Raw genomic sequence first — 13,547 nt, 5'->3', positions numbered from 1 at the left:
GGAGGGAGAACCTTGGGACCCCAAAGTCTGTCTGACCCGACTGGTTCTGTTTCCCGCTGTTTGAAAATCCTGAGTCAACAGGAAGGAGTCACCCTTCCAAAGCTTTCTTTCCCATCAGCCTCCTCGACAGCGCAGGCCCCTCACCCCCGAGCATCCAGAAGGGAGATCAAACCCCAGCCCCCCCTGCAGGTCACCAGGTGTGACCGGAAGCTCTGATCTGGGGGTCTGGCAATATCCCTTCTGCACTGAGCATCTAACCTTATAGGCAAGTCTTCCTTTCTTGTGAATGTTTATTCTCGGTGCAGATCCTATTCAAGCTGCCTCTGAGTAAGTGCTCCCCGCTCTCCAAACGCCAAAGTTCACTAAAACTCCCCCTGATTTACGCACAGCTTCCGACTGCCAGCACCTGGCAGCCGCAGCAACCAGCTCCGTCATAAACAGATCGCATACAATTTAATTTTAATGTGCTCGTTAGTCGTAGCACATTTCAGACATAATTGTGAACGCAACACAAAATTATAGCAAAAAGACAATTTTAATGCTGCCGTAGAAAAAAGGGTTATATGAAGAGTCACATAATGGTGCTTCATTGTCAACAACCAAACAGGGCACAGAGTGTGTTACGGTGTCTGTGCTGTTTACATGCCAATATTTTATACAAAGGTTCTCATATGGTGTCAGCTGTCAGTTACTTCTGCAAATTAACTGCCAAAAATGGAGAAGAACAGAATCACTTGGAGAGCCGGTAACCACGGGTTACCTTTCATAAGCCTAAAGATAAAGCTGCAGTGTGGGATCTTGGGAGAATAATTAGGAAGAACAAAACAGAAAGTTACCAATTGAAATAGAAAGGCATCCTACAATATGGAATAGCAACCAAGAGGGCTTATAAATAAGTGAAAGAGGTTGGATCACAGAATGCCTCATGACTTTTAAGCAAAGTATTACAGTACAAACATTTTAAAGGCTTTATCAATGTTTAGGAAATACAGTACAAGTTCTTTTTTTTTGTTCTTTTTTTTTTTAACCTTTTCAAATAGACTTAACCCTTTGAGCACTGAGTTTATTTTGAGCGTTCTTTGATTTCTAATAAATACCTTTAAAAATCATGTGCAAAATAGTTATGATGCCTGCCAGGGATGTTTTTCCCGGTCTCGTTTATTCAGACTGCTCAAAACAAATGATAATACGATGCTAATAAATATGTATAATTTAAACATGAACCTCTATCAATATAGATGTACTGTATAGCAAAACAAACTATCATACTTTGCTTTCAGATAATGTTTCTGTATACTTTATAAATGCTATCTGTGGTATCTTCTGTATAATTTACAATGTTTGCATGTAAAAAACAAAACCCATAGACCTTAAAAAAAAAAGAAAAAAGAAATATACACTATACATAGGCACAGCTTATGCCCAGAGCACAGCAGGTGCATAAAACACTGTTGCTATAAATGCAAGAAAAAGGTCATTTAACCACAATCACATTTTTTTTCATAAGAGAGTCTGAAATCTATACAATATATACATCTATGTTTCAATGTGAAAATAATATTCTTTTAAATTTCAAGGCGTGTTATACCCCTGCAGACCTGCATAAATGGAGGTTCATATTATTCATTATAACTAAGCTGGTAAGGAGTTTAAAAAACAGAGCTTCATACATTATTATTATTTTATTTTATTTTTTAACCAAATTAATGCAAAAGTGCTTCAAAGTACTCAGAGGGCTAAAGATGAAAGGGTGAGAAATGCCAGCACACTCGAGTCTCGTGGAAAAAGTGTGCCTGATTTCGTTATAAATGCTTAATTAAACTGTCTGTTAATGCATGCAGCTTGAAGCATCGGCAGGATGCTCACAACTAAATCCCATTTACACAAAGTTCCAAACACTTACCACTGCATTTTAACCTTCATATTTTACCAGTAACAACAGCTGATTATGCACCTCTATTAAACACTGTACAGTTATACAAAACGGTCCAGCCCAGAGTGATTCTCTGCAGTTAAAATAAGAACATGTGCCAAGAACAACAAGTCAGAGGGGGCCTGAAGGTGCCTTCCACAGTTTCCCTCAAAGCAAACTGCAGTCCCTTCTATCAAAAGCAAATGCTACTGCTTCTCTAACTCAGAGACATACAGAAGGTGGTCTTCCGGAGATTTCCCGTGTGTTTTGCTAAGGTGAAGTTTAACAGCATGCTTGCTGGCAAAGGTCCGATTGCAAAGTTTGCACTGATAGGAGGTCCCTAGGTCCTCCTCGGGGGAGGACGTCACCATTTTTTCTGACGGTGACTTGGTTTGTGCTATCTGACTGTTAATCTGTTCGGTGGACAGTTTGGATAAGTCCCGTAGCCGGAAGCCTAAGTGTGATTCTAGGTGACTGATGTACGTGGAAGGAGTCCTGATTTGAGACGCACAATCGTTACAAAAGAAGACGGGGTGGCCAGTGTCCAAGTTTTTGAGGAACTTTGTTCCACCTGTCCTTCGAAGCTGGTATTTCACGTTGGCCAGCCAGTGGCTGATGGTGGTCATGGACAGCCCGGTGAACCTGGAGATATGCATCCGCTCCTGGGGGCTCAGGTCTGACATGATGTACTTCCCTTCCGAGGTCTGCCGGAGGCTGGCGGCAAACTGGGCCTGGAGGATCAGGAGGTGCTGGGGGTTCCAGTTTGACTGGCGGCCCTTCCTCTTCTGGGCAGGCGTCGACTCCTCAGCCTCCTCCAGAGTGGCCCCATCAATGTCAGACTTCTCGGAGATGCTGGAAGGAGTGGAGGATTTTGACGTGTGGCTCTCTGTCAAGTTCTTCAGCATATCGGATATATCTGACAAGGCATTCTCGCGTAGCGGCGAGTTTGACATGAATGATACGACGGCAGATGTCTTTGCCGTTGTCACCGTGGATGAGGAGGTTGCCGGGGCTGTGGACGTGGGTGACAGAAGCACTGAACCCAAGGAGCAGCCTTTGTCACTCTTCCCTTTTGTCAAGTCTATGGGCTGGTCGTTGTTGACGTGGTAGAAATAGCGGTCGAGGTGGTCTGCCTTCTTGGACTGCAGGGGCGGCGGGGTGGCCACGGCGGCCTTCTCCGCCAGGCTGTTGCTCATCTTGAAAAGCATGCTCATGGGGTCCAGGGCAGGCAGGGAGGGCTTGGCGGCCTTGCCCAGGTGAATGTTCATGACTGACTGCAGGGCGCTCAAAGGGTTAACAAAAGGCTGTTCGGGCGGGTGGTCAGTGATGATGGCCGTGCTGCCACTCAAACTGCTGGACAGGGGCTTCACCAGCTCCTTCCCGTTCTCCACCGGCTCCGCCAGGGGGCTCCCATCCTTGCACCCATCCCGTGGGGGGCTGGGGCTGTTCTCCTGGCTTCGGAAGCCCCCGTCGCTGGACGCCTCCATCTTGATGGGCTCCCCGACTTCGCTGCTACACGGGGAGGGAGTGGCCCGCTTGGGCGGGGAAAGCTTCCCATCCGGCTCCTTCATCTTCTCCTCCACTTTGGCAACTTTCTCAGTGACCTTTTTCACCAGCTCCTCCATGGCATGAAAGTTAGTCTTGGGCATGGGGGACGTCTGGCTGCAGGGTGGAGACACCAGGGTCTGGTTTTTCGTCGGGGAGACAATCTCACTGTTGCCAAACATGGGTTTCAGGGGCGTGCTCTTCCCCGACGAGCCCAGGGACAACTTCATCATGTTGGGAAGCTGGTAGGCGGCATGGATGCTGGGGTAGCCCCCCCAGCTAGGAGTGCCGTTCTGGGCCTTGTTGATTGCGGATGTCACTGTGTTTTCCAGGGATTTGAGGATATCGAGCCCCCCCTTGGGACTCTCTTCTAAGTCATTTTCAGTCAAGTAATGGTATTTGGAAGAGATGTCACACTTCTCCTCTTCTTCGCCAGGCTTGTCCTTTTGCTTGGGTTTCTCGTCGGTGACCGCTTTGTCCTTGTCGACTTCCTTCTTGACCTCCACATTCAGTTTTGGGGAGATGCTGGCAGGTGTATTGGAGGGGGATGTGAAGGTGGTGGCCGCCAGGGGCACGGACTGGACCTTCTCGTCCAGCAGGGTTGTGATGGTAGGCGTGACGGGCGTCTCCACAATGGGCTTCCCCTTTTTCATAGCCGAGTTGGTGACCTTGATGAAGTGGCCAGTGACCATCATGTGGGCCGTGAGCTCCTGCAGGGTATCGTGCGAGCTCCCACACTCCATGCACTTCAGGATCTGCGACTTCCGGGCCTCAAAGTGCCATGCGTAGCTGGCCCCGTTCTGGTGGCCGTACCGGTTATTTGGCGTGATGTAAGGGTTGGAGTTCTTCTGAAGTGCATCGTTGGTGTCTGAGATGGTGGCTTTGGGGGTTCCACCTGTGGAATCCGGGGAGCTGGGGAGCTCCAGCTCCAGGGAAGCTTTCTTCCGAGCGGCAGGGATGATTTTGGCGGCGACAGGAGTGACGGGTTCCTTCAGAGGCACTTTTTGGTAGTGTTTTGTTTTGATCATATGGACACTCAAATCCTGCAGGGACTCAAAGGAGTGGCCACAGTACATGCACTTCAGCACCTTCTGGGCATCTTCCTTCCCTTCCATTTCCAGCAAGGAGCGTTTGCGAGGCTTGGACCAGCGCTTGGGGTTGTTGTTATCGGTCTCGTGGTTGTCGTCGCGGTAATGCCCCGTCTCGTTCATGTGCACCGTCAGCTCCACCAGGGTGTCGTAGGCGGCGCTGCAGTCCTTACAGCGGAACTTGCTGGCCCCCGTGAAGATGGAGCCGTAGAGCTTGCTGCTCTGCCGGTACAGCTGCACGGTGCTGAAGAGGCTGGGCTCCGGGAGCATGCGGCTCTGCGACACCTGCTGCAGCGTCTTAGCCATGGCGCTCTGGTGCCAGTCGAAGCTCCCGCTGCCACAGCTGCTGCTGCTGCTACTGCTGCTGCTGCTGCTGCCGTTGTTCTTCTCCGAGGAGGGCTGGTGCAGGTTGAGGTTGAGGTTGGACCAGTAGGAGTTGGAGAGGAAGTTGTTGTACACGGCCTTCATCTGCTCCAGGCTATCCGACACGGTCGTGTCTTCCAGTGGGACCGTGACCTCCTTGGTCTCCTCTTCGTTCTTGATGGAGCCGCTTTCAAAGTCAGCCATTCGGTCACTGGTCTCACTGATGTGTGACTCGCTGTCCATTTCGTGGCAGGAAAACTCAGCGGCCGGGGAGTTCTGGTAGCTGGGGCAGGCCCGGGTGAGCTCCTTCTCCGGGCACATGTACTTGGCTGAGGGCTCTCCATCTGCCGTATGCTCCTCTGCGTCTAAACCTTCATCCACCAGGGCAGCAGCCTTTAACTCCTCGGAAACATAGGCTGCCATGATAACAGGTGGGAAAGAGAGCCAGGTAGGATGGAATGATGAGAGAGAGGGAGAAGGAGAGAAAGAAAAAAAAAAAAAGCATTAGTACGTGTTGATCTTACCTAGAATACGTTCTGGGCTCTCAGGAAAACACAGCAACCCAGATGGGCACATGTATTTGTAAAACTAAATAGTTAAAATGTGGTGTTTCTTTGGAGCAAAAAAAAAAAAAATCTGCTCTTCAAACATAATTTGCCACCTTATTCTTCTCAAGGGGCAACAGCTTGAAATTAAAACTAAATTTGAAATTAATGAAGCACATTCTGGAGGTGGCATTCATTTCTAAAGTAATAAATTACTTGTATCAACCTCAGAGACAGCAGTTCCTGTCTGTCAATTAATATGTCTTATGCTTCTCCTACCCCTAATGCATTTCTTAACAGACAGATTCACAATTTAAATTAAGCAAGCAGTTTTTACTCATTACATTTTTGAGGCTCAATCTTTAATAAATATAAAGTCTAAAAACATCAATAAAATTTTTACCAAGTAAAAAGAAAAGTACATCCATTGTAATAAAGGAAAAACAAGATTTTGTGGCTTTTTTTTTTTCTTTCTTCCTTCTGGAAAAGCAGGTCTCAGAAAAGCTTAGAGGTAAGTTTCCTGGCAGGGATAGGTGTGGGTTCATTCCAGTTGAGAGGAGATACCCTGACCGGCTACCACTCAGCCCCCAGCCCTGTCCCCCACGTGAACACTCAGCCGTTCTCAGCCACCTGCGCACACACACTCTCCATGCAGAATTATGTCAGAACAAGTTCAGGAAAATTGGTATTCGGTGCTCATTCCTGCTGTATAAATATATACAAGACCTTCCAGTGGACCTTACAAATGTCAAAGTGTTTGCTCTTTAGACTACTTTGTCAATATTTACTCAGTATAAGCTTCATGGGCATCCAACAGAGATCCTGTCTTTCTGGAAGCGATGTAGCTGGGATGTAAATCCAGCATGCATTCCCACACAGGTGGAGGGCAGGCCACACGCGCCTGCAGGTTCTGGAAGATGCACGTCCAGAGATGCAGAGCCCAGAGAATACTAGTGTTAATGCAACAGGGTGATTTTTTTTTTTTCATTCTCTTGCATTCAGTGATTTGGGTTATTCCTTACTAAACTGATCTGCCACTGCATACTGCATCAGGATAGTTTTTTGGACAGTGAGGCGTGGCCAGCCCTGTGGCTAGGAACAATTTCAAGGTAAAGGAAAAGGGGAAATAAAGTGACTTTGTCCTGTCAGCTTCTAAATACTTGTTTGCTTCAAAAGGCCAGTGGTGAAGTGTGTTAGATGGTTGGAATGGTGCAGTGCGAATGGCAAGGCTGATTTCTACAAAAAGCTCTTAAGAAAGGAAGGGAAGCTTTGTTTGTGGAATTGACTCCACCAACTTTAAAGATTTGCGCCTGCTCTATTTCACATCAGAAAACAAACCAACAATAACGATAAACAAACAAACAAACAAAAAGAGTGAAATTAGTCCCTTGAAGCCAAACAGATAGGCCCCCTCATTCCTTCCAGGACAAGTGTGATTCTTTTGCTCCTAAGCCCCCTCCTTTGAGTGCCAAGATTCCGACGCCAACACACATGGAATCCCAACACTGATGTAATGTGAACTTGAATGGGAACTGTCCCAGGTACACACACCAGCTGCAGGAAGGGGATACGTCTGCTCATTTGCCAACTACTAAGCAAGAGTCTTGTCCAGGAGCTGTGGGTGTTCTTTACAAATGACCACAAGAGAGTGCCCTGCTGCGGTCAGCTGAGTGTGAAGTGCTATGAGGAACCTCAAGTTTGAGGCCATGCACTTTGAGATGACAAATAAAGATGGTGAAAGCTGTGTTCCTAGGGCCAGGACCAAATGCTTAGGGAAATACAGCGCTGACCAGTGGAGGTTCCTATGCTAGTCACAATGAAGACTGTGAATGCATGTGTTGGAAAAAGAACAGAAAAAGAAAAAGAAAAGAAGACATCGCACTCTCCCCCACCTGCCCCCCAACAGACTTCCTCGGCGTGCAGCACATTCTAGAAATATCTGGACTCAAAACTCCAATGGGGTGGCGGTCCTGGAGGAAGAACAGCCGACGAAGAATAACCAAGTGTCCCAATTTGCCTGGACCTGTCCTGGTTTCAGCACTGAACGTCCTGCATCCTGGCAATTCACTAAGTCTTGTGCAAACCGAAGGATGGGTTGTTACCCGAGCTGGGACACACAGTATGACTGAGGTCAGAGATTCCAGATGGGTCTGCAACCTGTCTTATAATCCTCTTGGGGAACCGCTGGAGCAGGGTAGGCTGGGTTTAGCTAGACACAGCCCACTGTCTGCAGACGTGCACTGGGTGCATGCATACATGATGTTTCCATAGTACGGTTTCACTGTAAACAGGGAAAGAGGAGGAAATCCCATGGCTGGTGTCCCTCCCACTGAGACTCAAGGAAATGCCCAGGTCTGTGTAGATGGGTGAAGATATCAAAGCCCCTTCTTTCCTGAAGATGCCTCCTGGAGCCACAGTCTGCAATACAAACCCCACACCCTGGAGATTTTGCTCCTATTACAGTAGCTCCCATGAAATTAAGTCTGCGAGAGAAATGGCCCCACAGTAGCCACTACAAGAGGACACCAGCAGCCAGAAGAAGCAGAGCCAATAGTGGACATGAAAGAGTCCTCTGTGGGTGAAGGCCACCAGGTGAGCCGGAAACCCAGGGGCTCTGCCAGCCCACCTCCCACCCAGGGGCAATGCATCTCCCCATGGCTAGAGCCTTTCCCACCCCTAATGCACAAGCACGAACCCAGCCCAAGCTGTCCGGAGCACTCCTCCCCAACACAGGCACCATGAATGACGTGACCAGCTCCTGTCCTGGGCTGGCCCACAACACGCTCTGATATGCTTTGTAAATTACACAGCAGGGTCAGAATGTCATTAGTCTGCTGACTGAGAAGGAAATTGATATGGAAAGAAAAGGCCAACCTCTCAACCTCCCTGGTGGGAACAAGATCCAACTCAGAGGAGAATTAAAAGGCTCCAGTGCCAAAGAGAACTGGGTCCTGGAAGCCTCACCGCACACTCCAGGTCCTTACAAACGCACACCCTCATGGTCATGACGTGGGCCTCACTCCCTGTTCAAATGACCATTTTCTTTTCCGATCTGAAGGTGAGAAGTATTTCCTTAGGTGGAGCCTAAGACTTTTACCCATTGGTTCTCACCTCCACATTAAAATAAAGGGAAAGGCTGGGCGCAGTGGCTCATGCCCATAATCCCAGCACTTTGGGAGGCCAAGGCAGGCAGACCGCCTGAGCTCAGGAGTTTGAGACCAGCTTGGGCAACATGGTGAAACCCCATCTCTACTAAAATACAAAATAATTAGCCAGACATGGTGGCACATGCCTGTAGTCCCAGCTAGTCCCGAGGATGAGGCAGGTAAATCGCTTGAACCCGGGAGGTGGAGGTTGCAGTCAGCCATGACCCACCACTGCACTCCAGCCTGGGCAACAGAGCAAGATTCGGTCTCCAAAAATAAACAAATAAATACATAAAAATAAAGGGAAAATTCCCATCCTTCCACCATGCTTTGCAATAATTTCACTACTCTGGGAATATTTATACTCTTGATTACTGAACTTTAAAAATGTTCTAGAAAATGGAAATGGACCCAGTGAAATGAGGGAACTAAGGGATGAAAGGCACTCCACAAATACGCATCCAGCTCCCACAAGCGCCAGGCAGGTTACCGCACACTGAGCAGTGCAGTTTTCTTTCTCTAGGCCTCCATTTCCCTCTCCGAATGATACGGGGCACTACAGTCATATTTGTAAGGTCCTTCCTCAGCTACATGTCTATCATTTTATGGCCCTTCTGAGAAGGCAAAGAGCTGAGCTGTAAAGTCGCTTAATCTGGTTCATTCTCTACAAACGCCAACCTCACCTACACTCAGCAAGTGGAATCGTTCCTCAGTGCTTTCTTCTCTAGACTGAGCATGATACGCAAAGCCCCTGGCTGGAGAGAAGGGCGGGCTCTGGCAGCTGGCACAGCGAATGCCCTGGATCAGACAAGGAGGGGAGGAGAGACTGGGTGTCTCCAGTCACTGTGCAGATGGTGAGAAGTCAACAGGGGTGTGGGGCAGGGCTGCTGAGAACCTGGTCCCCACCAGGCTGGCTTCAGTAGCCCAGGGGCAGGCACCGTCCACCGATTGGACCCAACAATGTATTACATATGACCTTGGGAAACTCCGCAACTGTCTCCAACAGTATTTGAGAGTATTTAAATTCCTTGTTGCTACTTCACTTTCTGCGCATTCTTGTCTGAATTCTCTAAGGGAGGGAACCTTACATCCCTAGTCTTGCGCGCAGGAGGTGAGCAATGGACAGTGGCTGTCTCATTTCAAGGAGGTGAGCGGGAGGTCATGTCCACCAGCAAGGAGTTGTAACAGCCTTTGCAACAGGATCCCCCCTTCCTCTCTGTGGCCTCCCATATGGGCCCAGTTCAGCCACTAGCATCTCTCACCCCATCCCCAACCAACTCCCTGACTCCAGCTCCAGTCCCTTTAATCTCATCTCCAAGCAGAAACTGCTGAGATTAATATAGAACACCGCACTGGTCATGTCACCTCCCCATATAACACCCTCAGTAACTTCCCACCGGGCTTGGAAGAACATCCAAATTCCTCAAAGCAGCCCTGAAGGAAGGGAGTCCTCCACCATTTGTCCGGTTCCCCTCCAGCCCCTCTCAGCTTCTGAGATGCACCAAGATCTCTCACTCCACACTTTCTAGCGCTGCCTCCTCTGCTGGAAACCCCGGGGCAGGTGCAGTGAAGTGGAGAATGCAGGAACCCATCCTTCCCCGGGCCTCAGGGAAAAGGCTCTTGGGGATGGCAGGGTTTTGACTCCAGCGTTTGTCCCCTTAGCCATGAGGATCACTTGTCTACAGCCAGAGATTCCAACACACTGTCAGCTCTGTGTGGTCAGGACCAGACCCCACACACCCACACCGCAGATATCAGCCGCAACCCTACCGTCTGGCCCAGAGTGGCCACTCAATACACGTCAGTGGGATGAATGAATGAGTGAATGAATGAATGAATGAATGAATGAATGAATATCTTAGACGGCTGCTTCACACCTCCTAAATAGCTGCCAAAACATCCTGAGGGGATCCTGAGTCCAGCCAGTCCCAATGCAAAGCAGATGTGCTGGGGTGAGACCCAAAGTCCATCCTAGGCAAGTTCTGTCTGAGTGTGACTGGCACATTCAGCAATGCCACTTTGTGAGGAAGGGTCTCTAGGTAGACAGGATGACAGAACCCACCACTGAGGAAGATGGGAGGAGACACCCCAGTCGGTGGTCTCCTTGCATTAGAGCCCCCCAAGCTGTGTCCACACTCAAATACCCTCTTCAGGAATGCATTATCTGCCAGGTGCAGTAGCTCTTGTCTATAATCTAGCATTTGGGAGGCCGAGGTGAAGGAATTGCTTGAGCCCAGGAATTCAAGATCAGCCTGGGCAATGCAGCAAGACCCCATCTTTATAATTCTTTTAAAAATTAACTAGGCATGGTGGCCTGTGCCTATAGTCCCAACTACTTAAGAGGCTGAGGCAGGAGCATCACTTGAGCCGAGGAGGCTGAGGCTGCAGCGAGTTATTATCACACCATTGCACTAAAGCCTGGGTGACAGAGTGATTCTGTCTCAAAAAAAAAAAAAAAAAAAAAAAAAAGGAAAGTAGGCCAGGCGTGGTGGCTTACACCTGTAATCCTAGCACTTTGGGAGGCCAAGGTTGGGGTATTGCCTGAGCTCAGGAGATTGAGACAACCCTGCGCAACATAGTGAAACCCCGTCTCTACTAAAAATACAAAAAATCAGCCAGGCATGGTGGCGGGCACCTGTAGCCCCAGCTACTTGAGAGCTGAGGCATGAGAATTGCTTGAACCTGGGAGGTGGAGACTGCAGCGAGCCGAGATCGTCACTGTACTCTAGCCTGGGCAGCAGAGCGAGCCACTATCTCAAAAAAAAAAAAAAAAAAGGAAAAGTGAAAGTGAAAGAAAAATAAAAGAATGCATTATCATCCCGCCATCCTTCTTTTCTCTTGAGCAAATAAGATGGGAACCTCTGCTGCCAACGCCCATGGAAGAGGCAGCTGGACTGTGAGGGGGAGGAGGTTCTCATTCAAACCAAACCAACAGCTGCAAAGATGCAAAGAAGCTCTCAGGAATGATCAGGGACTAGCAAGTGAGGGGCCGACTGGGCACCCGCCTTCCACGCTTCTCCAAGTCCCTCTGTTGAGAGAGTCTCTCTTCAAGATGTGAGTCCCTGCGGAATGGCTGCACCCGCTTCCCCACACACATCTCACTTTCCTTACCCCACCAATGAAGACTGTGTGCTTAAAGCAGCAAGACAGCCATCGATCTCTCAAGAGCTGAGTGCCAAGGACACATTTCCAGACAACTGCCTGAACCGAAGAACTTGGCATGCACAGAACCGAATGTGACTCCTGGGGAGAGACACACATGGATGAGAAATAAAAGCTCCCAAACTTACGAAAGCTTTCTGCAAAGTTCTATAGCCCAACAACCTTGGAAGCCCACATGACGGGGGGAAAACACACACACACACACACACACACACACACACACACACACACACAACACAGATCCTGCCTAATAGGAACAAGTTTAGGACCCGTGTTCACATTCATACATTCATTGCGTCTGATCGTCTCAATGGTCAAGGAAGGTGGAAAAATCATCTCCATTTTGCAGACAAGGAAACAGGGATTCTGGCTAGTTCCACAGCACACTTGCACTGAGGAATCAGTTCTGAACCCAAACCCTCCGCTGCAGCCCCTCAGGATGAGTCACTGGAGGTAGATGGGACATTTGTCTGAACTCCTAAGACCCACACCCCGAGTCCGGTGTCAGGGGACCACACAGGTCATGTGGGAGGGAGCGCCCTATCCTCGGAATGAGGAGTGGGCAGTCAGGCAGAGCCTTCTCAACTCCCCCAGTGGGATCCACACCTACCCCTCCAGGAGGATCCAGCATCCCCACTCCCAGCTCACCAGTGGTGTGGCTTCCACACCGTGGATGCAGGGATGACAGACATATCATGTCCAGGGAGAGAACACAGCCAGTCCACTGTGGCCATCAAGGGTCTGGAGACACCAATACCTTCATTAATATTTATTGTCATCATTAACTAAATTCAATCTCTAGGTAAAAAGAAACTAATGTGTGTCACATAAACATAAAACAGTAAGCTGGGGCATAACAGAATTCATTTCTGGACAAGGTGGAATTACCTTCATCACACAGCTAAAAGTCTCTCCCAAAAGATGAAGAGGAAGTGTTGGCTGGGACCTGCACTCTCCAGCCACGGGGGCCACGGATGGGCAAGTCAGGGTGGGAGGGGGCGCTGGGTGTGGGTGGGAAGAAAGGAAAAGAAAGCATGGCTGTGTCCCGCCTCCCAATGCAATTTCCAGGTACACTGTCCTGTGAACGTTAGCATTTTCTGGGCTGAAATAAAGGTTCTGAAGTTATAACCCTCTGTTTTCCCTGGGAAGGTGCTTTGCTGGCTAAAACTTTTTACAGATTCCTTTTTCCCATGTCTTCTCATTAGGGATAGTCCAGGAGAGCACCGCTCTCTGCAATGAGTGCCTCTGGTCATCATCCATCCATAAGGATCCCTGTGACTGTGATGGAGGAAAGAGTAGAGGCAGGAGGGAGAGGAAGAGGTGGGGAAAGGAGGGAAAGGAGAAGAAAGGACCAAAGAGGGAAGGGGCCACCAAGTCATCCCGGGTTTAAGAAGGGTGCAGAGAGAGAGCAGGGGGCTCAGCAGAGAGAGGACAGAGGGAGAAAGAGAGATGGGAGAGGAAAAGGACCCACTAGGGTTGGGGTCGGGGAGAGAGAGGCTACTGAGGGGCATGGGAGGTAGGAATGGAGAGAGAGAACATGGGTGATGGAGATTTGAGAAGAGACAAGGATGAAAGAGGTTATTTTCTGGAAAGGACTCTATGACAAAGAGGGCCTGGAGTCTTGAGTTCTGGTGCAGAAGCGGCCCTCAGGATGGCCACCAAGGTAAAAGAGGATGGACCTAGGGGAGCCCGTATGGGTCCGTTCTAATGCTGGGAACTCCGGGCCTCCTTTCCTCCTGCTTCTCTGAATACTCAGATTTTCAAACAACACAGGGTGATTTTTTTT

The 13,547-nt window shown here is 49.1% G+C and overlaps 1 protein-coding gene across 1 annotated transcript in view; it reads right to left on the bottom strand.

Annotated features, from left to right (window-relative positions):
• Positions 1–516: 516 nt before the first annotated feature.
• Positions 517–13,547, bottom strand: part of TSHZ3 (teashirt zinc finger homeobox 3) — a 32,392-nt gene continuing 19,361 nt past the window's right edge. The window contains exon 2 of the mRNA XM_011995256.1: positions 517–5,324. Coding sequence (XP_011850646.1) covers positions 2,119–5,229 — 3,111 coding nt within the window. The 5' untranslated portion in view covers positions 5,230–5,324 and the 3' untranslated portion in view covers positions 517–2,118. The remainder of the gene's footprint in view (positions 5,325–13,547) is intronic.

This window comes from Mandrillus leucophaeus, unplaced genomic scaffold, assembly GCF_000951045.1.
Source record: "Mandrillus leucophaeus isolate KB7577 unplaced genomic scaffold, Mleu.le_1.0 Scaffold48, whole genome shotgun sequence".
Lineage (NCBI taxonomy): Eukaryota > Metazoa > Chordata > Mammalia > Primates > Cercopithecidae > Mandrillus > Mandrillus leucophaeus.
The sequence above is the reverse complement of the archived record's forward strand: the minus strand, read 5'-3'. Positions and strand labels throughout refer to the sequence as shown.